Below are 25,295 nucleotides of genomic sequence, written 5' to 3'. Positions count from 1 at the left end.
AGTACTTAATAAAAACAAAAACAAAATCCCTAACATTATCTACAAGCCATCTCACATTGTAAAATTCAATTCAAATTAATGAAACTTATTTCATGGATGTCTAAAGCAGTCAAGGAGACAATGCACCTCTTTCCCTGCTTGAGTTAGTATTAAAGATTCTTACATTTAGTCCTATTAGCCAGTCAAGGTTGTGAAGTAAGAATGGTGGGGGTAGGGTGACGTCATGTAACACTTTCTTTTTATCCCACTCTGATTATTGTGAGGTGAAACCATATTTACTTATCTGGTTCATCTATAATTTTATACAACATATGCATGTCCATTTAGGTATTTTTAGCTTTCCTGTCTAGACTTTCTTCTTAGAACTTCACACAATAATGAAGATCATAATGTGTGTCCGTGAACCACTTTCATTACTGCCTAAAACCTAAAGGAAAATGAACACTTCTCACAATAGAGTTCATCTTTCATGTTCATCAGAATCTATGACTAATGAAAAAAAAAATTGCACAGTAAGACTACTGTTAGTCACAATTTGGAAACATGGGGTCTTTCTTAAGTTTCTAATTTAAGGCACAGTGAATCACTCAGGAAGTTTATTGTAGAAATACTTCAAAAATGTAGCAAATTTAAGTCAAGAACTCAAGAGTATTTTCATCATAGTTTGGTTAGTGGAAGGATGTCCAGAGCAAGGCAGCCCCAGAGGCGGATTTTTATTGTGGACTCTGAGCAGGGAGCTCCTGGCTATGACTAATTCATTGTGTTAGAATTCTATTGCTACTGTGACAAATTACCATAAATTTCTTGGCTTAAACAAGCAGATCCATTATTTTACAATTTTCAGATGTCTTTTCCTTGGCTTATTACTCTTCCGTCTTCAAAGCCAGCAGTGTTAGGGAGATTTCTTCTCATGTTTCCATGTCTGGTTTCCTTCCTTAGTCACACCTTCATCTTCCATTTTTAAAGATCTTTTGGGTCCATCTGACTAGCAAACTTAATCCATCAGCAAATTGAGTTCTCTTTTGTGGTATAACAACATATTCACTCAAGTTCTGAGGATTAGGATCTTTGGGAGGCTATTGTTCTGCTGACCACAGCCATAATTTCTGTTGCTCAATATATCTGAAAACTCTTTTCCTCCAGATAATCTTTTCATTGCTGTTAATGCCCTGGATCTACACTAATCTGTACAACTGCTGTCCTATGGTGAGAAATCTGTTTGGCTCAGTGTGATATTATTGTTCATACAAATCTTTTTTCTTTAGCTTCTCATAAGCTTTTGAATTAGTAGTCAGCATCTCCTAGGTCTGTTATAAGTTCTGGCAATTAGTTAGGGACCAACTGGCAAGGCTACACATCAGAATATCATGAAGTATGTGTAAGGAAGTTCTTGGACTCCTTTTTCGATGGGGATTCCCTGAGGGGAAACTTCCCAAAATAAGATGGCTGGGCATGAAAGAAATCCTGATTGCCTGTCCAGGACAAGTTCCATGAAAGGGAAAGAAACACACACATATTGATTTAGGGTTGTCAAAGTTTATATGCCTAAGATATAATATGTATAAACTAGAGTGTATCTCTTTAGGGAACTTCACTTGCTTATAAGGTGCCATTATCTCTAACAAAAAGGTGAGGGGGGTGATTAATCTTACTACTTGATGGTTGATCTTTTCCAGTCCAAAACAACCTTTTATGGTAATTTAATAAATTCCAAGTTCCAACCACTTTGCAATATTCTCTAATGTTCTTGACTTTGCTCCTTGAAGTCTAGATGTGAGGGGAAGTAAGCTCTGGGATATTTGCTTTCTTTTGTTCTCTTGACATAGATACTGAAAACTCTTGGCACCAAAGACTTGGCCCCTCTCCTCCAGCTACATAGAGTCCCTCTGCTTTAGGTGGTTCACCATCATCCTTTAGCTGGACCTTTTCTTCCCATCAACCTCTGCATTGGAGTTCCCTTGATCCTGCACTGAGGCTATCTCTACGAAGGTGTTCACTCTTAACTCTCAGGGATTTTCTCACTTATGTTATGGGGTTTTCCTCTGAAATTACATCTGATGAGTCAATGGAGATCCAGAGTGCAGAGTGGCTTTTCAGACTCACTTCTCCTAATTCATGCCAGGTTACCTTTCATCTTCTGCTGCTCTAGGCAGTGGTTTTGCTCTTTTAGGAACTCAAACTCCCCCCGTCTGATATTCTAAAACCATAACGAACCTAATGTGTTGGTTAGCTAGTTCTTTTAATTTTTTTTTAATTTTTAAATTATTTTTAGCTTTCTGAAAGAGAATCATAGAATAAAACACCTAGAAATGGTATAAACTGGATGCCTAAAATTAATTGCTAATAATAATCTAGTGAGCGATCTAAAACTTGGAGACATATTTAGGTTTTCAGTTAGTATCTTTGGGAAAGTTTTATAGTTCGTAAAATGATTCTTTATGAATTTTGTTAAGCAATTATATCAATGATTGGTGTCACTTTGTAGTTAGTACATTTGAGGTTATTTTAAGTATATTATTTTGAAGATTATCTGGGAACTATGGATTTAATTTAGAGGAAAGTGATTTGAAAGAAGTTTCCTGTGAAAAAGGCAAGAACTATAACGTGTTCTGTTTTCAGTGAAACTTAGTCTTTGAATGTATCAGTGGAAGATCATTAAAGTCAGTTAAGATTCTGAGAGAATGTACAGGTGACAAGCATTCTTTTTTTGTGAAGACTGTGTGTAGAATAATAATAGAACTCACATTGGAGAAAAACTAAAGCACATTAGTGTATCACTCAGTAGGGAAAATATCCCATCCTGAATTTTGTCTTTATGCCACATTCTTTTTAGTAGAAAGGCCAATATCATGTAGCATGTGAGAAGCTGACATGATTTGAATGGTGTGCTGTCTGGTGCTGAAAACTCATATTATTTCTAACATGCTATTTTTCCTTCATGAAAAAATTGGGTAAAATTACAAAGCAGGTAATCACACACAAAAAAGACACTTTAGACTGTGCTTTCTAATATTAATATGCTAATATATTAAATATTGTGGAATTGTGACTTATTTCAGTGATGAGAATAGAAGTATATTTATGTTATGAAATGTATCATCATATTAAAAATCTATGTGAAAACTTCTTTGAAAATTGTAAATAAATAAATAAATTACTAAGTATTTATCTGAAAACTTTTTGAGAGACTTCATAAGAGTTCATACAACAACAAAGAATATTATGTTTTTTAAAGCCAGAAAGTGAGAGCTAGTTCTTTTGGTGAGGTGGGTACATAGTTTTAACTCATTTTTCTTATCAAAGAAAACACTCTAATTGCAGTTTTATATATGAAATAATATAGCCAGGTATTTATTTCTGGGTTCTAGACTTTCCTGACATCATCTGTTTAAGATTTATTTGTGAGACAGAGTTTATTTTTCTCTCTTTTTGTTAGTCAGTTCTCTATCATTATAGTGAAATAGTTTTGATGATTAACTTATAAAGAGAAAAAGTTTATATTTTGACTTACAGATTTGGAGGTTCCAGTCCATGATCAATTGGCATAGCTTGGGCCTATGGTCAGGCAGTACATCAAGATGGTAGTGTGTGGTAGAGCAAAACTGCTAAACTAATCACCAAGAAGCAAAAGAGAAAAATAGGCAGGGCATCATGATCCCACAATACCCTTTGAGGGCACATTTCCAATGGCCTGAGGACCTTTCACTAGGCTCCACTTCCCAAAGCTTTTACTACCCTGGGGACCTAGCTTTTAGCATATTTGGGGGACATTCAAAATCAAACCTCATTATTTGTTAATTATTTTAAAATTATAATAGAAATAAAATTTGAGGGAACATTTTGTATATATTCTAGAGGATATATATATATATATATATATATATATATATATACACTTGAGATAAATTGATTTACACTCCATTCATTTTTAAACCAGTTAGTAATGTGTTTGACACCTGTAGTGACTTAATAACTGACTATATCTGTAGTCTATAACGTGAAGTATGTATTGTATATCTGAAATAATCTTCAACAACTATGAAGCACATTGTTCTCTCTGTACCACAGGAAGGAGGTTAGACCGTGTAGAGAAATGAAGAAGGTATTAATGGTACAAAGCACAGTACATTTCCCATCAATTAGTTCTATTGGTTTTACTGCAAAGAACTAAATATCCTGAATCAAGTTCAAGTGATGTTGAGGTTTATCTACTTGTAACCCAAATCATTTAATCAATTCAAGAATTCTCATTCCTGAATCTCATCTGAGGCTGACAAAAGAGCTTCTCCTTGGAGGGATTTCTTCATGGGTAAGCTTGGTATGGAAAAGAGGACCTCCATATCCACCTGGTAAAAGCATAACCAATCCATTGATATGCACTGGAAACCAAATATAGGATCTTCATGTCACTAAATTGATGTGCCTTGGATAATTCAAGTGAATAAGGCCAGCGTTCAAATGACTATGGGGAAAATCTCAGAGTTTAAATTAATCAATTTTAGGAGTAAAATGTGATTGAGGTCTTTTTAAATGCCAATTAACTATAACTCCCTTTAAAAAGTTTTAAGTCCATGGAAAACTAATGTACTATGTGATGGATGAATGTTAGTATAGGCATTTATGTACGCCTGAAGCCAGTGTTCACCAGCAGCATCATGCTCCCCTGGGACCCAGCTGTAGAACCTGTTGGTAGTAAAGCAGATTGCTGGAGCTATGCCAGAAAAAAGCAGGGTTGAACTGGTTTTGGTGTGTGCCTGGATTCACTTCTCATAAGACAGTAAAAACCTGCCAGGTCCTGGCTTTCAAAGATGGTTTAGTCATGCATGTGCACCCCATCTGTTCCATGCATAAGGGATTTCCTTCTCAGCTCAACACTCCAGCCACAAACACTGCCACTGCTCCCTGCCTCCTTCCCAGCTTTAATTCCTCCTCTCCTGCTGGGAGTGTACAGGCTGTGTAAACCAGGCACAGCTTATGCCACTCTAGGGAAATCCTAGAGATGAACCAGAAATAAAGTTGAGTTTTTCTCTGTCACTTAGCTTAATTTGGGTATAGTTTGATTCAGGGATTTCAAAAAACATGAAAACATTTAATTTGATAAAAAATTGAAGACATCATTACAGTTCTAACCAAACATTTACTGTAGATTTTAATAACCTTCAATTCGTCTACATGTAAATTGTCCCTGAAGTTCCTTGTGTTACGTGGCTGAATCTCAGCAGTGGCTTCTTATTCCTTCATTCCCCTCTCTCTCTCCATAAGGTTTAGCAGCATGGGTTAGCCTCCTCCATTACAGGATGGGACCTTCTCTAGGATATAACCCTTTTTCCTACCTTTGTTCACCACACACTCCATCTGGGTTTGACCTGTGTGCTGCATCTCTCCCTCTATTTTCTACCATGACCACTCTTTTTTTGTAAAAGGTTGACAGTTAATACCAGGTTGTTATGCTGGGGTGGGCAGGTACAGCTTCAAACCTCAAAATTGCAAATGCAAACTATTGTGGAACCAGCTGTTTTACAGCCTATGATATAAACTACTATTTTAGCAAGCTGGTAGTCTGATAGCAAATTTATATTTATGTTTTCCTTTTTTACCGAAACTTCAAAATCATCCAAATGAAGAAAGAGAAGGGTAGATCTTTTTAATCATTTGTTTATAGTTTTAAATACCTTCTAATGGGAATTTATGAGCTCAAGAGGCAATTATTATTCTTATTAACTTCCTTTTCCTTTCACTCAGATTTATGAGAAATACCAGGATTTGTATACTGTGGAACCAAATAATGCACGCCAGCTGGTGGAAATTGCAGCCAGGGATATTGAGAAACTTCTAAGCAACAGATCTAAAGCCCTGGTGGTGAGTTTAATTTGGATCTGCTCCTTCTGTTGTTTACTATCGCTTACCTATTATTTATTTTTCATGCTTTATTCTGAGGTTTTGTTTAGTGTCCTTTCTTTACTTTAGTAATTGTGCTCATGTGATGCATTCATAAAACAGTGAAAGATCATGATTTCATTGGGATCCTAGAATAATCAGGTAACTTTTATCTAAATAGTGGTTTATTTTTATAATAGTACTATGTTTTTAATAACATTTGAAAAGTATATTCAATTCATATGTATGTATATTTATGCATATGTAAGTCATTATGCATAATAATGAACACATTTAAATCTTATTATAGGACATAAAACCAAGGATATTATTAGCACCCTTAAATTCTAGTACTCTCCCATTGCATCATCCTCCTTCCTGGTCAGATGTGGCCAATATACTAGATAATTGACTGATCATTTCTTTGTTTTATAAAAATAGCTGTACCGCACATAACTTCTTTGCTAAACAAGGCATATTTTATTTGCTTACTTTTGAGCTTTGAGACATTGTATCATTTTGTAAGCAGTCTTTGGCAACTTTTCTTTACCAACATTATGTTTGTATGATTTATCTGTATTCTTGCATTTAGCTTTAATTCATTTTATGGTAATCCTATCTTATCCATTAAGGGTCTTAGAATAGACCCCCGTGGATGTCTGAAACCAAGGATAGTACTGAACCCTTCATAGTTGTCTATCAATATGCATGGAGGATGCAGAACCTGTGGATGTGGAGGTCTGACTGTACTGTTTTTTTTTTTTCCTATATATACCTATTTATGACAATATTTGGAAGAGAAAGAAATTAACAATAAATAATAATAAATAGAACAATGATAATAATATATTATAATAAAGGTTATGTGACTATCCTTTCTCTCTGCACAAATATCCTATTATTCTGTATTTACACTCCTTCTTGTGATGTCAGATGATGTAATATCAAGGGGATAAAATGAAGTAGGCATTGTTGATGTAGCACTAGGCTACCTCATAAAGGTCATTTGAACAAAAGCTTTGCAGTACTTTGACAGTTGACTTGATACCTGACTTGGCACCATAGTAAGTGACAGGGAGATAATATATATGGTGTGGATTTGCTGGGCAAAGGAGTAATTTGTGATGTGAGCAGAATGGGGCAAGATTTTATCATGCTACTCAGACTGTTATGCAATTTAAAATTTATGAATCACTTATTACTAGAATTTTTCCATTTAATATTTTCAGACTGTGCATGTGTAATTGAAGCTGTGGAAAACAAAACCATGTCTAAGAGATATGTCTAACAAAACCAAGTCTATCATATTTACAGGTATATATTATTTTATGAGGATGTAGCTCAATTTATGTATTTATATATTGTTTGGGTTGCTTCCAGAGAGATGCTGTTATGAATAGTGCTGCTGAATTTTCTTGAACAGTATCTTGGTACACATGTGCAAGAATACAGGACAGTGGAATTATTAGATTATAGGGAATTCACAAAGTCATCTTTAAAAAGTGTGATAATTGTTTTCAAAAATAGTTGTATCAATTTAGATTTCTACTAGAAATACATGAGTTTCCAGTAGTCCATATTCTGGACAAATGTTAAAGTGTCAGACTTATTAATTGTAGACAAACATATAAAAGGGTACCTCTGTTAATTGCTAATAAGGAAATCATCCTGTGATGTGATCATCTTTCTCTTCATCTTCAGTGAAATATCTTTACATATCTTTTGCATATTTTTATTCTTATAATTGATTTGTAGGTTATGAGTTATTAGTGTTAACTCATTTAATTATATACAAGGCAAATATGTTTTCCTAATTTTGGCTTTTTACTATCTTTATCATGTATTTTAATAAGTTCTTATTTTTAATGCAGTCAAAGCCAACTTTTCTTTAATTATTAGTATTTTGGGGATATTATATCTAAAAATATAATTTTAATCCTTTCCTACCCTTATTAAATTATTAATTATATTAATTGTTGACTACACAATTAAAAATATTTTCTTCTCAATGGTTCTAAGTTTTATCTTTCATATTTAAGTATTTGATCCACTTTCAACTGTTATTTTTTTAATAGTTTTTTTTTTTTTTTGATGTAGATGGACACAATACCTTTATTTCTTTATTTCTATGTGGTGCTGAGGATTAAACCCAGTGACTCACAGATGCTAGGCAAGTGCTCTACCACTGAGCTGTGACCCCAGCCCCTCTTGCCTATTCTTGAATCTTTACATTTTATCTTTATTATAGATTGAGCATGAAAATCTGGGAAAATCTCCACTGGGGTTTTGATTGGTATCATACTGACTCAGACCAAATTGGGAAGAATTGTTATCTTTATTACATTTTGTCTTTCTATGTATAAGCAGGATATTCTTTCCATTAAGCAATTTTTTAGGTCATTCAACAAAGTTTTGAATTTTTTTTTTCATAAAGTTTTCACATATATTTTGTTAGCTACAATGCTGGAGTTATTCTTTAGACCTCAGCACTGTGACAGATCTTTCTTCCAAGACTAATCTTTATTTTCTGTTTGCTTTTCACTCACAGTTCAGAGTTTTAGCTTGTTACATTTTATACATATCTTGGCCCTCAAAAATTTCCTTGTTATTTTAGGCAATTATGATTATTTATAATGATTGTTAAAGTATTTAGGATTTTGTAATGTAGCAGCACTCTCTGTTGGAATATTTGGCATGTTGTATTGCAAAAATTGGAAACATTTTATGTAAAAAATACATAATTGAGTAAGGTAAAATTTCATAACTAGACAATTAAAAGCATTATTATCTTCAAATTTAGGAATGTGAATATTATTTTAAAACTCTTAGAGATATGTATGTTTGCAATAAAAATTACCTAATAAAAATAAGGTGCTTTATATTTCTGTGTTCCTGGTGATAGCTGAAAATATTTCTATGTATATTACTTTTTATCAGCTTAAATTCTTTTTTTTCTAGACACAGGAAGCAGGTAATCTGGACATTATAATCTCTTGAAAACGGTTGTAAATAGCAGGTATTTTGTAATAATTGGATTAAAAATGGGAACCTTTTGTGACTTCTTTTTGTCATTTGTAGTTGAATCTCAAGACGTGGTGCATTATTTGAAATCTGTGGGGGATCCGTGACTATCCTAAGTTCATTATGACAGAATACAGAAGGTATAAAGGTTAAGTAATGTATAATTTGTTAAGTTTTATGTCTGGTAAAAAGAGTCGTGTTTGTTTTCAAACTGAATTCTTTATTTAACTTCTTTGATTCCACAAAAATAGAAAACACATTATTTAGTAGGGAAACATTTTGAGGCCAATTGTAAAACAGGTGCTACATTATATTGCAAATGAATGCAAGATGGCATTATTAATTTAGTTTTATTTTTGCTGTAGGCTTATATTCAGGAAGACACCTGGATTCAAGGAGCTTTAATTTATATTGATGTTGTACCTGCTTAATTTTATATATTAAATATAGTGAAAAATCATGAGTATACAAATCCAAGCTAGATGCTAGAATTTTAATATTAATTTGATTTTACTGAGTGTTTATTACTAAGAAACATTATCTAATTATTTTTCACACTAATATTATAGTCTAGATAACTATTATCAGCCTCATTTTTTGATGAGTAAATAGGGCCTTTGAGGGTTCCTGAAACGTGCCGAAGGAAATGTGTCTAATAAGTAATGTATGACAGCACTTCACAAACTTTAATGGGCATGCCGATCACCTGTGACTCCTGTTAAAATGCAGATTTTTATTCAACAGACTGAGCCAGAGATACAGTTCTAATAAGCTCCCAGGTGATGCTGATGTGCCTGCTACAAGGACGATCTTTTGAGCAGTAAGAATTCAGATGTTTCTGACTCCAAGATCTGCATTATTACTTATTATACAAATATGTCTTTTGGCCTGAGCAAGTGTATGATAATAATAAGGAAGAAATTTTGTTCAAGTATTCTATAAACTACTGTTCATCCATAGGATTAAGAATTAGCTCTTCCAATTAATAGAATATTCTCAATGCTATGAAATTTTCATGAAATCCTACATCAATTAACCATTTTAAAAAGATTCTATGAAATAAAATATTTGATGTAACAATAATTGCCTTTTTTGAGTTTGAATTTTTAAAAAGTTTTAATTTTCTTTGTATCAAGGTTATTAACTTGATACTTTCAAAAAATAAATGTAAAATATGTGGGAAAAAAGCAAATTGAGTGGTTTATTTTGTTACATGTTTTCAAAGAAATTACTTAACAGTTTATAGTTGAAAATTAAGGCTTTGTTTTTAAAAAAGGAAGTGAACAACTTCTGTGTTTTTCTTTTCTTTTTTTTAAATGTGATTTTTGCTTTTCAATATTTGTAATAAATGTTATTGTGCAACTGTGCACACAGATTTTACATAGTTGACATTAAAATTTTAATTCTTTTATAACCTGTTGATTAAAAACTCAAATATAACTTACTTTATGTATTTTATCTAAAACATGTTTTATGTATTTTATCTAAACTATTTCTCCCAATATTTTCTGTTTTCAATATCAGCATTTATTTAAATTTTTTATTTATGTTGCTAAGATCTTTTGATCTGCTTCATCAACTAACCTTAGGAAGAATTGAGAGATTAATACAAAAAATTATAGCTGCTTTTGTCTTACAACCATCTCTTTGATAGTAAAACAGACTTTTGTACTTATGTATTTGTAATTTGGTATTTTTTGGGGGGGAGAGGTGAACTCTATAAATAAACTAAAATATGTTAGGATTCTGATAATCTTTCACATTAGGTTCTTATAGAAGTCCTATGAAGTAGACACATTAAATGTTTATTTATATTTTATAAATTAGGAATTCAGAGGTCAAAGTTTCTTGTCTAACTCTATATGTATAACACGAGGTAGTGGTAGAATTCAGTTTTAGGACTTCTGTCTACAAATGCTTTTAGGTATCTTATTATCTTATTTTAAGATCTATCTGCTAAATGAATTTTTTTTTTTTTTTTTACATTTGCTGTAGTTAGGTCTCAGAAACTGGCTCCATATGATGATTGTCTTGCTAACATTGTTGGATTATTCATAAAGCAATCTGAAACCAAACAATATTTTAGAAGCAAAAGATAAACATTCATTTAACATTGCTACTATCATTCATTTCAGCCTGTAGTGGGCTGAAATATGTGCAAGTGTTAATGAACATTTCATGGGAGATACCTTTTTAACCAAAAAAACTCAACCTCCCATGGAGCCTCTTGAGAGACCCATGTAAATGAAATCAGTGGTCTCCTTGTTCCCCAACCTGCCCAGCCAAGGGGATCTGCTCAGTAGATGAAGGTCTCGGGAAATTTTGCTCAGAGAAAATAGGATCAAGGTTATAATAAACAAAGTTTTCTAGTGATACTTTTTTTATTATGGCATATTCTGTCTCCCTCTGGTTGTCCTGGTAAGTTTAATTGAAACTACTCCAATCTATTAAGATGCTTTAAATACTGTAATATGCCCTAACTCTTAATTCAACCTTGATATTCAGTTTATGATTAGATAATGAAAAGAGGAAATTGGCAAATGTTTTCAAATGAATATTAAGATTTTATTTATTTGTTTCTAGAAGGACTAAATTATTGTTATTTAAACAAATTGTTATTCTATGTTTCTTTAGCTCTTAGGCCAATGGTTCTGTATCTTTCGATGTGTTAGCAGTGTAGAATTTTATAAAAAAATGCAGATTTCTACTCTTCATCTCTAGGGATGTTGATGTAGAAATATAGAAAGAAGTCCAAGAAAAATTAAGTCCAAATAAGTGAGAAAGGGGTCCAAGGAATAATAGTGAAATTATTTAGAGACTCTAGGATGAAGTAAAAATTTATTGTATTTGTCTATTAGGACTCATTGGTTTACTTTAAATATATAGATGGACAGACTATCTTTATTTTGTTTACTTATTTTTAATATGGTGCTGAGGATTAAACACCGTGCCTCACATATTCGAGGAAAGCACTCTGCCACTGAGCCACAACCCCAGCCGTCACTGGGTTACTTTCATGAGAATAGATTCAGCAAGGTGGACTAGAATGGAGTAATGACTGTAGTGTTTCAGAGTATTGGGAAGTATTGGGAAGAAATTTGTCTTGATTTTCATGAAGTTTGGTTTGATAGCAAAAGAGAAATGTGAATTACTACTGAAGACTGTTGTTTTTGAGAATGAAGGACAGATAAGCCAGTAGTCAGAGGGGAAGCCATCCATGAAATGTGAAAAAAAAAAAAAAAAGGTGGGGGGATTCTCATTGTTGAAACACAATTCCAGAAAAAGAAGAGAGAAGGTTGGGGTTATAGAATTTATCTTTGTTGGGGCTGGGGATATAGCTTAGTTGGCAAAGTGCTTGCCTCATATGCACAAGGCCTGGGTTCAATCTCCAGCACCACACACACACATACAAATTATCTTTGAAAAGACGATGGGATCTTTTACTTGGGAGATAGGAGATACTATTAAATAGAAATAAAGACATTGAAGTTTTCAGAGAGAGACAAGTTGAAAGTCATTTTGGATGACCACTTTTTTCTTGATCAAATAGAAGTGATATCATATTGTTACGAATGGAATATGGGAATCTTGGAGACTGATGTTTTGTGTGAAATCAAGTAAAAAGTTGAAAGGAGTCTACTATGGGTAATTAAAATAACTATGGATAAAATCTAGAACCTTCCTCACATTGAAAAAAGACAGAAGATATAAAATGTCCTGATGTCTTAAAAGTATTTCAGAGTTGGAACATAGGAGTTTCAGGGCTGTCTAAAAATTCTGTGTATGTGGGTATATGTAAGTGTTGCATTTTGATCATTAGTCCAGAATCTGACCTCGGGGTCTAAACTTATCCAAATTGAAGTGGTCAAGAGAAAAATTACTCTGAAAAAAAAGTAAAATATTGCATTATTTCTTTCCTTCCAGAAGAAAGTGTGCATACCTTTCTCTTTAATCTTAATGCAAATGTCTTTGGTAAGATTATTCAAAAAGCTAAAGTATTTCTGTCTGTGACAGAGTGGTAAAGGGACTAGCTGTTGCACTATTTGTTTTGTATAGTTGAGATTATTTTTATTTATTTGGATTAAGTACATGCCTGTGCATGCTAAAATTGAAATGCTGAGGCTAGGGATGCTTGCCTGGTGGCAGAGCAATGAGAAGTGGTTCATTGGGCACAAGTTTACCCGTAAACCTATGCAGATGTACATCTTATGGAATGAAGCTGGTCTTAGGGTCCAACAGGGCTTCCTGCTAGGGGCAAAGTCAGTGTCGTAGAAAGAAAGTAGATAAATCCCGACAGGTTAGAACTGAGAGATTAAGGTGTAAATGATGGCCACAGTGTGGCAGTTCAATTTCTGAAGTACTGCATTGACGGTTCTCTTAGTGTCTGTCATTGCTGAAATCATTCTTTGTGAGCTGAAAAGTGGGGTCAAAATAGAATCAGGAGAAGCTCAAAGGGTGGACAGAGAAGTTTCTCAGCCAGAAACAGTAACAAGCTAGAAAGGAGTTCTTAAATGAATTTTATTTATTTTATTATTATTATTTTTAAGAGTCTCACTGTGTTGCCCAGGTTGGCCCTGAACTCCTGATCTCAAGTGATCCTCCTGCCTCTGGGTCTATAGTTGAGTGTCTTGGTTTAAATTAATTTTAAACTAAGCTTAGCCTTTAGATTGTAGCCCAGATTAAATATTTTAATTGGTTAACTGGGACAGTTTTTAGAAACAAATCTTTTGTGTACAATGGCAAACAAAAAAGTTATGGAGACTGTAAGACTTAATGCCATGTTCAAATGTGATTTAAAAGACAAGCCTACTAATGGGTGATTTAAACAGACTATTAATATATTTTTCTTCATGTGAGAAGAAATCTGTAGGTACATTGCTCAAGAGATTCTCAGAAGATCCATTCTGTTATGTTTGTGTCCATCAGTAGAAAAGCTTTAGTTGCACAAGAGGACCAGGGGAAGTCCTTTGGGGTAAAGATGTAGTGTTTAGCTGGGCCATTCTGTCTGTACAAAATTGGAGTACTCTTACTTAAAATATATAGCTAACCACATGGTGTCTATATCAAGACTTTCTCCAGGTTTACTGTGCGTTTTAGGGAAGAGAGTCTTGAGAAAATTCATTTTAAAGAAGCAGAGGGGAGAAAAAAAAATTTTTCTCTCTGTTAGCTTTTTTTAGTAGAGGCTCAACCTTTGATATATAATGGTTACATTCATAAACAAATAGATTTTCTCTAACAAGGTTTGGCGCAATATGAATAGTAGTTGCATGAAAAGACTATTGATTTCATCTAAGATGGAGGATTGGCAGAGTAAATTTTGCAAGATCAAGGGTTTTGAAGATTTGGCAATCAATAATTGAAGTATTTGAAAACACAGACCATGTTAGTAGGGCCTAATAATGGTCAAAATGAAGAGTTCGAGAGTAGAATCTCTTAAATGGGTAAGTTTTAAGTTTGTAAGCAACACTGGAGAAATAAGAAGTTGTGGTAAAGGAAATTAGGAAATATGAGAAATTAAGTGAGAAGTTGAATTAAGAGTAAATGATCTGGATGCTTACATGGAGAAGGTTAGATGTTTCTGGAACTTTAATGGTAAGGAGCATATTAATAATTAGCATTTATTGAATGCTGCTTCCTGTGATATTTTCATATAGTTCTGACACCACTTTTATTCTGCAAAGTAGGTCTAATCACATTTCATAGATGAGAAAGAGAAAGCTCAGGAATTTCAGTAATATGCCCAACTTTACACAGATAGGAAAAAAATTTACACCCAGATATGTGTACCTATAGAAATAGTTGGTGTTCCATTGTATGCCCTCTTATTAATTGAAACGTTTACAACATTAACTCATTTAATTTTACGTGTATCATCTGAAACTGAGAAAGATTAAATGTCTCCAGATCTTTTATAGAGTAATATTTGGGCTAGAATTCTTTTATTTGGGTTATCTAAGTTGCAGCATATGCACTGTTTCTCGCCTTTATGACATCTCAATGATTTTACCCCCCCCCCCAAATTTTAATCTGTCATTTGTCCAGTAAAATCAAAGCCCTCTGTGCATGTGGCTTATAGTTCTTATACTATGAAAATCATATCATGAGGCTTTGGAAGGGTTTCAGCCTTTAAAGTCCGCATCTTCTTCTATTTTATTTGCCCTGTACCACAGAACACCTATCTAGAGCATTGTCAGCCAACTGTAATACAGACATCATCTGCAGACTCTTTCCAGTTAGTGGTTTTGAGTAAAATGCCTTTTGAATTTTTGAAACCCAGTTTTTACAGAGTAGATAGAGCTCTCAATAAGAGATTTTTGTTCCTTGGTTTGTTTTTGCTGGTGGTTATAGGGCAATTATTTACTTGTACATTTTCCAAACTCAATATTTTAACAATATGGTCCATGAAAAGGGTCTCCATTTGCATTCCAAGTACAATTACTAAAACACCCAGATTAGAGATGTTTTTTGAAATATATGTCAGTTGCCAACAAAGGAGATATGTATATGTTTTCCCTAGTGCTGAGAGGCCAGGCAGTTCTACAGATACCTGGCTGCTGTTTATAGTCCTATTCATTGTTTGATCAGAAAGGGATGTTTGTAGCACTTTACACTATAATTCAGTTTATTACTTTTAACAATGTACCTTGGCTGTTTTTTTTTTTTTTTTTTGGTACTGGAGATTTAATCTAGGAGATTTACTACTGAGCCACATCCCTAGCCCTTTTTATTTATTTATTTATTTTATTCTGAGGCAAGGTTTCACTAAGGTTTAGGGCCTCACTACATTGGTTGAGGCTGACCTTGAATTTGCCTTCCTCCTGTCTCTACCTCCTGAGCCACTGGGGTTAGAGGTGTGTGCTACTGTTCCTAGAGCACCTTGGCTTTTGATAAGTGTCTATTTTACTATTTATTTAGGTTTTAAAAAGTTGGTTGGGGGTTTGGCTGGATATAAATAGGCTATTTTTTTTTTTTTTAGCTATTTGAAGTAATAAATAGTAGTTTAATAGAATTTTCACTGAGAACATCAGATTTTTCTGAAGCAGAATCCAGGCTTAACCGGGGAGAAACCTATATTTCTTAATACCATTTGTTAATGTATTAAATGGAATTCTCCAGGTATACCACCACATTTCCTCTATTAGGTTATGTACTTGAGCAGCATCTTTATGGATTTTGAAATCTAAAGTGATTATAGTGATAGGAATTTGGGGCTAAACAGAAGAGATGGTGGAACACTAAATTGTGTTTAGGACATCTGGAATTATACTGAGAAGAAAACAGATCCATATGCTTGTAACAGTGTTGCTACTCTCTATGACACTCATCATTTTAATTTTTACCTCATTTTCTTTTTATTAATATATTATTTAAAGGTTAACATTGAACTGTTTTTAAACAACACTTTCTATTATAAAATTGTTCAGTGTTAGAGAGGGCACTCTGCCTCCCCTGTTCCATGAAGTAGGTGTCAGCAGTAAATGGCTGTTTGAACAAAGGCACTTTGGAAAAAAACAGTGGATGTCAAATATACTGTCAAGACAGAAAGCACAATTAATGGTATAGTGCACCTAATTCTTTAATGGAAGCCTCAGACAAGGAATGGTTCCCACTAAAAGAAATCTCTTTTGAAAATATAATTCACATAGCCTTGAATTGGCTTTAGGATCAGAAAGTAATGTTTAAAGTAACAATAAGAGCATTGCTGTACTGACAACTTGACACCCATAATATGTGTTCTGATAACACAGCTCTTACAAAAATGAAGGAGAAAAGGAGTAGTGGGTTTGTTGATTACATTGAGGAAAGTGAGAATTAGGTGAATGACTTGTAAAGCCCATGTGGGAAAGTGCTGCATAATTTGTGGGGTCTAGTAAAACCTGTAAATGTGAGGGCCATGTTAACAAGTTATTAAGAATTTCAACATGGCGTTTATGGAAGATGGATGATGGCCAGTGTCTCTTTGTGGGGTTCTTTCTGCCCAGGGGAATTCAAGCCACCCTAAAACTATAATCTCAGATAATTAGCAAATAACAAAACAAAAATACTCAGAAATATATTTACATAAGACGAAGCCCATGGTAGGTCTAGTCTATATGGGTTATGGAACTAGAGAAAGGGAAAATGGCTATCATGGTTTATTTAAGGCATCACATCAAAGGTAGAGATAAGGTTTCAAGGGTGGGGTCTTTCTTTGTGATGTCTTACAGTCAGCAGGTTGATTGACATCTTGGCAGGTCACATTCATCTCAGGTGCCATATGGGCCATGGCAGAGCAGGAAAGAGATTCACATTGTCCCTGGGCAGTTGGTCAGAGGAAATGCCACTGGACATTCCCAGACTCCAGATATCTCTATCTACGAGGCTTACATGTATAGTGACTCACATGTAACACACAGATGGCTGGTGACATGGGTGGTAGTGGAAGATTGATGCAATCATGGGGTCTTCCTGAGTGTCGGCACAGTCAGACTACACAAATTTCACACCCATGAATTCGGCCAGTCCTGCACACAGTGGTAGAGCTGGAACTGGGATTTGGGATTCTTAAGTACTAATACTTAATTGATGATGATAGTCAAACTTTACCTGGTAACTTGAGAGTCTATGAAATTCATGATGATTGGTGAAAGATAATCCCAGATTTAGGCAAAAATAAAAGAAAGAGAAAGAAAGGAAGAAGGGGGGTAGAAAAAGAAAAGAAAAGAAAGATCCATGCATCATTCTAATTCTGGTTTTGCAAAATAGCAAATTATTTCAAAAGAAATTTTCTGATCTGGACTAGTTAGTAGTATTTTGTATAAAATTAAATGTATATAAACACAACAGTGTTAATCCAAGATTACCCTCTTTGATTCACATAATGGAATCTTTAAATAAAAATTCATGACATCCCATAAATTCAGAGACAGTCTTATCAAGTGAAATTTCCTGATATTAAATATCATTTGGACATTAATAATGTTGAACTTAAAATGATGTTCTGATTCCTAAATTTGTTAACTTCATCTTCCTATCTATTGAGGTGTTTTCCCTTTAACCCTTTATTATCCTCTCACTGAATTACCTGAATTATGACCTTTCATTTATAAAGGGCGGAAGCTCTTTGTGACATGCCCAACACCAGTCTGGCTTCTAAAAATATACACAGGAGTTCTTTTGAACCTATTCTTCATAAGTTTTCAGAGCCTGTGTAATCAGAATTGCATTTGCAAAAATAAGTTGTCTGTGCTTTCGTCAAAATCCCTGGACATAATTTACTATTATCATGATGAAATGTTCTGCTAATTTAATTAAAGTATGATAGAATCATCAATCTTGAATGAAATTTTGGTATTCGATTTTAGGTCTTTTCCTTTCAGGAAAGTGAATATGTACATCACCAAGGTTAAGGACTTGGCTGTTCTGTATTCAAATATTATTAATGATTAAGCTTTCACCATTGTAAAATCCGATTATTGTTGCTTAGCTTGGTTTTTGAGAAATTATTTCTAACATCCATATCAGTGCCCAAATTTAAACCTCTTTCATTTTCTGTCCCCCATATGTTACACTGATTGACATTCTCCTAGATCTCAGTTCCTGTTGGGGGATGTTGGTGGATGGTAGGAGCTATTATCACCTCATCAGAGCTATGTTCTTGGCAAGTTAGCATGGCTCTCAGTTGATGAACAGTCATTATTGCCAGACACTTTGTTAAAAACTTTCCAGCATATTAGCAAATTTAATCTTTGCAACATATGAGGTAGATGTGTTATTGTGTCTGAAGATCAGACACAATCTTCTTACAATCTTTGTAATCAATCTTCTGTTGCATATAAATCCAAGGTAATTCCATCCAGATCTTAGGTGTCAGGTAAGGAAGTTTAAACCCTAGTAGTTCTGACTTTAGTCTGGTTTTCTGCAATGTGATGTAGCTTCATAGCCTAATGAGTCCTGATTTCTTCTTAAAACTTTCCTTTATAGACATATTTTCTTTTTTCATTTTGCACTAGCTTCTGGAAATAATTAAATATTTATTATCTAATTTTCTTGAAGAATAGAAGCCAGAACCCATGGTTTGACTTTTGTAAGGGAGTAAGTATTATGAGGAAGCCATGTCTGACTGCATGTTAGCAGTGTTTCATTTGCACATGATCTAGTTTCAGCAAAAATGACTTTATTCTCTGTGGGTCCTAATGACAATGTACATTAGATGATTTTGAAAAATTTCATAGATATGTTTATGGATATACAAGTATGTTCTTATAGTATATCATTCAAACAATAAAAATGTATAGTGTTAAGGCTGGGGGTATAGCTCAGAGAGAGTAAATGAGTACAAAATGAAAGCAAACATTCTCTAGGAGTTCATCATCCAGAGAGAAACTATTAATGATTCAGATAACAAATCTGCTATCTCCTTGATCTTGTACCTCCACCATCCAGAATCAAGAAGTTTGTGTTATTTATACTAAATAATAAGAAAAATTTTGGTAATTCCTAGATAGGAATAGTGTGTGTGTGTGTGTGTGTGTGTGTGTGTGTGTGAGTGAAATCAGTATTGCATGAAGATTTTTGTGTGATTGAGAAATAAATTATCTTTTTATAGCCTTCTAGTACTCCATTATATGCATATATTATTATTTTACATTCTATTGATTAAAGTTTATTTTTGATATAGATAACATTGTATATAGCTCATATTTACATATATGAGGGAAATTCTTTTATTAGTTAGAGTCAAGTCATTTCAGTGGAATAGTTGAGTCAAAAAGCAGATGGAGTACTATTTATGTTTTTCTTTTAAGAAAATGGAAATTTTTAATCCTTCCCTTAATAAGTTCTCTATGAGTTTTTCTTTACTTTTTTTTTTTTTAATACAGGGCTTCTGATAGACTTAGGTAGAAGTGAACAAAATATTTTACTGTAAGTAGGACTTAAATTTAAGCAATAGATATATCTTAATTATTATCATAATGTCAAAAAAACTCATACTCTTCTCTGCAGATTAGTGTTCTTGTTGTTAGCAACACAATCAGCTCAAAATTAACAGACTGGTTGGATCTTAACATCTGTCTTCCAGATTTATTAAAAAAAAAATTCAGCCTCAGAGTTGCAGTTACTAATTGCAGATACCAGCTCATTTGCTATCGTGCATGTGTCACCCTAGCCGTAGGCAGTGTGCACGCACACCACACTGTGGATGAGCTACCCTCCTGTTGGCAGTCAGTCCTTGTATTCTAGGGCAGCTGACACTGTCCAGGCCCAGGAAGAGCAAAAATCAAGTTGTATATTGACAGCCGAGGCATCAGTCACAAAGACTGTCTACTTCTTTTCTGGTTAATTTATTCATTTTGTTATTACTCTCCAATAACAGGTCCTCCTCTAAATGTGCATCTGTTGTAAAGCAATCAACTCTGCTTTTGATGCTTTTCTGGGGTAGTCTAGTCTGCTGATTCAAAGGACCAATAATAAATAATATGACTCAGTTTCTACAGAACAGTTTAGAAAGAATTTATTGCCCTATGTATTACTGCCTATATCATTTTTTTAAGCACAACAACATAATGTGGCCTCTTAAACAGGAAAATGATTAAATAAACTACCAACTACAATATTTACTCCCTTGAATATTTCTCTAAATTGTGGATGTTCAAATATCCATTTCTGCTTGCAGTTCATCCAAACAAATTTAACTCTTTCAGAAATGTATATTTTCATTGAACTATTTTACACACACCATCTTTACTCTCTCAAATGAGATTTTTAAACTGATATGATCAGAACAGACTAATATGGAATTTCTGACATGTTCATTAGTAGCTATATTTTGACTCAGTATTATATTCAGTAAAATGAAATTAATTATATTCAATAAAATGAAATTAATCCTGACAAATTTCTAAATTTTCAAATGCTTCAAAATATTCAATATCTTCCACAAGACCTAACAAAAAAGGATAATTAAAATAAAAATTTTATTAAGTGCTTATGATATACTAGACACTGTGTTAAAGATTTTATTTTCATTTACTTATTTAACCCTTACAATATACTTTCAGAGTTAGTATTCATATTCTCTATTTTATTGAGATATGTTGCCCAAGGATTTATATCTATGGACATTTAATTTCCAAGCTTTACAGTGTTTCTGCTTACTCTGCGTTAAATTTATCATGTGTCTGATACTCTTGACGAGTGCTTTACACATATTCTATTTAGTTCTGTATTCTTTAGTTCTCCTGCTCCTTCCTTTCCTTATCCTTTTGCTCCTTTCCCTCTTTTTCTATTCTTCTTTCACCTCCTCTTCTTATTACACAGTGTAATAAGTTGGGGAAATAAGTACAAAATTAGGAAGTTCTATCTATACTATCCAAGGTCATGAAGTTCCAGGTTATACTTTTTTTCAAAATAAGATTATATGTCATATTATTTTGTTTTATATCAGTTGTGCTAAACAAAAGAAGTAATAATGATCATTTATTTTAATTTAATTATAGTGTACTAAAGGATTGAAAGGGAAGAAGTGATGGAGAAAATAAAGAGCAGATAGCCTATTTTCTAGTCTTACTTGTATTAAGTATTTATATAAAAACATGTGGGGATCTTTCTGGTGATGGAAATAGGGATCACAAATCCTACAAATTTATATGAAGCTCAGTGTAAAAACTTAATATGAAAACCATCAGTATTAGCCCCACACTGTGCTGGGGTTGTTACACCAGTAAGTAAATAGGTTTTGGGAAAACTCTAGTCTAGATGTTAAAGCTTATGCAATCATGGTATAAAGATAAAAATTAATTAAAGTTTTTCTTCTGAACTTGTTCGTAGATACCATGGAGATCTTCACTTTAATTATAATCAGTGAGCCTAGCAACTTAAAAAAAATATTATGCTGCTCAGTTAGTTGATATTTCAAAGAAGTGAATTTTAGTAGCTCTTCTAAAGCACTGATGTAGCCAAAGATGCACTGCTAAGAAATCATTTGCAGTTCTAAGCATATGTACAACATGCTTAATTAACCAACTTTTAATTACAAATAATTAGAATGCAGGGCATATATTTAGTTGAAAGGCAAGACCTGATTCTTTATTAAAGGAGAAAGAAGAGAGACATCATGGGAATGGGAGAGGAGAAACATGGAGGCTGATGAGTTAATCTTTTAAAAAAATTTTTTTTAGTTGTAGATGGACAAGATATCTTTATTTTTTATTTATTTATATAGTGCTGAGATTCGAACCCAGGGCCTCATGCATGCGAGGCAAGCACTCCACCACTGATCTACAGCCTTGATGAGTTTATCTTTAGGGTATGAAGAACTAGGGATAATGGTCTTAGGGTTTTCATTCTTTGTTAAATTTATATATGTTTGATGTATTTCACTGTTATTCTTTTGCCCCATATAATTGTTTATTGGAGCTATGTCATTTTGCAAATGTTGCTCTCTTTTGGAAATTGCTCTTTAATTTCATTGATGCCAAATGTGTGTTAGACATCAGGCCAGGAAAATCAGGGCTGTTTAATGTTACTGTGCTTCCATGATCAAATTTCTCTTCTAAATGGTAGTCTCTAGACCTTAGCTGACATTTCACACCAGTTGCCCTATCACTGTTGGAAGCTAAATCAGCATATTAAGAAGCAGCAAGTGGCACCTAATGCCTGCCCTGACAAAAGTTACTGCATCTTAGTTAATGCATAGATTCTCAGCTGCTCTCCCTTAAGTATCCAGACATGCTCCCTGATTTGAAGCAACATTTCTCAGCTGCGTAGAAAGTACACTGAATAAATACTGGAAGGAGGACAGTTTAAAGACTTAAAAGCAGTTCCTGTCAAGGCAGGCCATACTTTTCCTCTCAGCTGTGCACACACAGGGGAATTATCCCTGTGATCTGCCTGTGTTTTATTGCCACATAAGTAGGCGTCCACTACAGAGGGAGCTAGCAGTGCACATTTTTGTTGTGTTTGTGTGACAATAGTAATTTCCCACTTCTCTATTTAGTGACAGCATTTAAAAAGGAAAATAATGTATGCATTTTAAGAAGGAGTGAGCCCCAAAAGACTTCTGGGTATTCTTGGTAGCTGGTGTAAATGCAGAATTGTATATATGGTACAATTAGTCTTTAAAATAACTGGATAATGTGCAATTAACATTAACCAATGAAAGACTGGGGACTGCTTAATGTGCTTTGATGACATTAGTACATCCTTTTCTGATTTACTTTGTAAAGTTTACATATTGCTGAATCAGATATTTTGATTTATATTGTAACAGATATAAATGCTTAAGTTTTCTGTTAAAATAGAATGTGCATTCTAGTGTGTTAGGTTCTCTAATGAAAGGAAAAAAAAATTATAGGCATGTGTCTTTTTAAGGCATTGGATTATTCCCATTGTGAGAAGTTGGGAGTAGTGAGGGAAAGTAGATTGTTAGTAATTACTAACAACCAAGGTCAGAATATTTGTTATTATATTTACAGTTTGAATGAGAAGAAATAGTTTGATTAATGTTTATGAAATCAATTAGTAATGAACAAAGATAATTGAGAGTTACCAAGGACATATGTCTGAATACAAGTGAGGAGAATTCATGAGAAACGTTACTTAAGGAATAGTTCTGCCCTGTAGGTGATTAGAAGAGTGTTAGATATTCTTAAGATAGTCATTTTTAGTTCTTAACTAAGTACTAAATAAAATAATTTAAAGCTACCGTGGTTACTATATACTGCCTTTACATTTTTAGTGATTATTTTAAATTTATTAGTATAGATTTTGAAGTTGATTATTTGTCAAGTTCTATATATATTGGAATTTTGACTTTGGGCTTTGTTGTTGTTGTTCAATTTTTTGATACCTGGATTTCCCTTACAACAAAGCAAATATTTTTTTTTTTTTAAATACTTCTCTCTTTGTGATGTTGACCTAAGTAACTAAAATTTCTACCTGGTGTTTGCAAAATGTAACCAGTGATAAACCAGACTTCTTAAGGGGACAAAAATGGAATCAAATCTTATTTTAATTAATTCTCATGTTTGTAGACATTATTTGATTTACATATGCAATTAGCTTTGTGGTGAAATAGAATGATTTTTTCATATCTTCAGGATTTAATTTGCTGTAATCTTAGTTTCCTCAAATTTTTCATGTTATCAATAGAGGATGACATTTTAATTTGAATTAAAGAGTTGAGTTTTAAGAATCCATTTGTTTTTTCTCATTGTCTCTCATATTTTTAAGAATATGTATCTTTCCCCTTTCTTATACTATTTTTAACCTTCTTATAGTAATGTTTCTTTGATAAAATATACAATATATACAATATACATGAGTTTATCTTTAGAGTAAGAAGAACTAGGGATAATGATCTTAGGGTTTTCATTCTTAGTTAAATTTATACATGTTTGATGTATTTCACTGTTATTTTTTTGCCCCAAATAATTGTTTATTGGAGCTATGTCATTTTGCAAATGTTGCTATCTTTTGGAAATTGCTTAATTTTTGATCATTATGGTAATTTTTGTCTTTTAATAGGAGAATTTGTTTCATTCATATTTAGGTTAATGGCTGAAATACTTGATTTATTTCTATATTCCTCTGTGTTAATTTGGAAATTCTGTTGCATTTATAGAATCCATTCATGAAATCTGTCCCTTCACCTAATCCTTTAAAATTTTTTTATGTTTTAATTAGTTATACATGACAATAGAATGCACTTTGATACATTATATGTAATGGAGTATAATTTCTCATTCTTTTGATTGTACATGATGTAGATTTACACTGGCCGTATAGTTATATATGTATATAGAATAATAATGTCTGATACGTTCTACTATCCTTCCTACTCCCATAATGACTCTAGTATTAAAAAAGGTACCAGCTATTTTGTTTTAAGATGTTCTGTTTCTCTATATTGATGCTCATTTTTACCTACTTTACTACCCGCCTCAATCTAGGTGATAAGATAGATTATTAGAATTTCTCTGATAGCTTCTTTCTTCTGCTTCAAGAGAAGGAAAGCACTGTATGCATTTATATTTTGCATTATCATGCAGTGTGCCTTTATCTTAAACTACAGTCTTATAGTCCAGTACTTCATAGAATGTTATTCTGCATTCTGAGCTTCTGAAGGGATGTGGAGGGCCAATGTCATTGTGTTTGTCCATCAGTACAGCACATTCATTATGTCTCAACACTTGCAAGAACTTGGTTTGTTATTGGGACTCAGGTGGTTACCATGTACAACAGGTGAGGACCATTTCTAATCTTTTCACCTTACAATTCTTATTCATTCTGATCATCAAACTCAGATCTTACTCCGGCTCCCTTCTTTCAAATCTGTTTTTATTTAGCATCTTTCCTTCTGGAATATGTTGCCATGTGCCTTGTAGGCTGGGTTCCTAAGTCCCTTCCACATTTTT

General features: G+C 33.3%; 1 protein-coding gene across 1 annotated transcript in view; it reads left to right on the top strand.

Moving 5' to 3' along the window:
* Cacna2d1 (calcium voltage-gated channel auxiliary subunit alpha2delta 1) overlaps positions 1 to 25,295 on the top strand; it is a 449,854-nt gene that overhangs the window by 94,053 nt on the left and 330,506 nt on the right. Inside the window, exon 3 of the mRNA XM_076835140.2 lies at positions 5,743 to 5,859. Coding sequence (XP_076691255.1) covers positions 5,743 to 5,859 — 117 coding nt within the window. The remainder of the gene's footprint in view (positions 1 to 5,742; positions 5,860 to 25,295) is intronic.

The sequence above is a fragment of the Callospermophilus lateralis genome, chromosome 1 (genome assembly GCF_048772815.1).
Source record: "Callospermophilus lateralis isolate mCalLat2 chromosome 1, mCalLat2.hap1, whole genome shotgun sequence".
Lineage (NCBI taxonomy): Eukaryota > Metazoa > Chordata > Mammalia > Rodentia > Sciuridae > Callospermophilus > Callospermophilus lateralis.
This window is presented reverse-complemented; position numbering and strand designations above follow the sequence as displayed.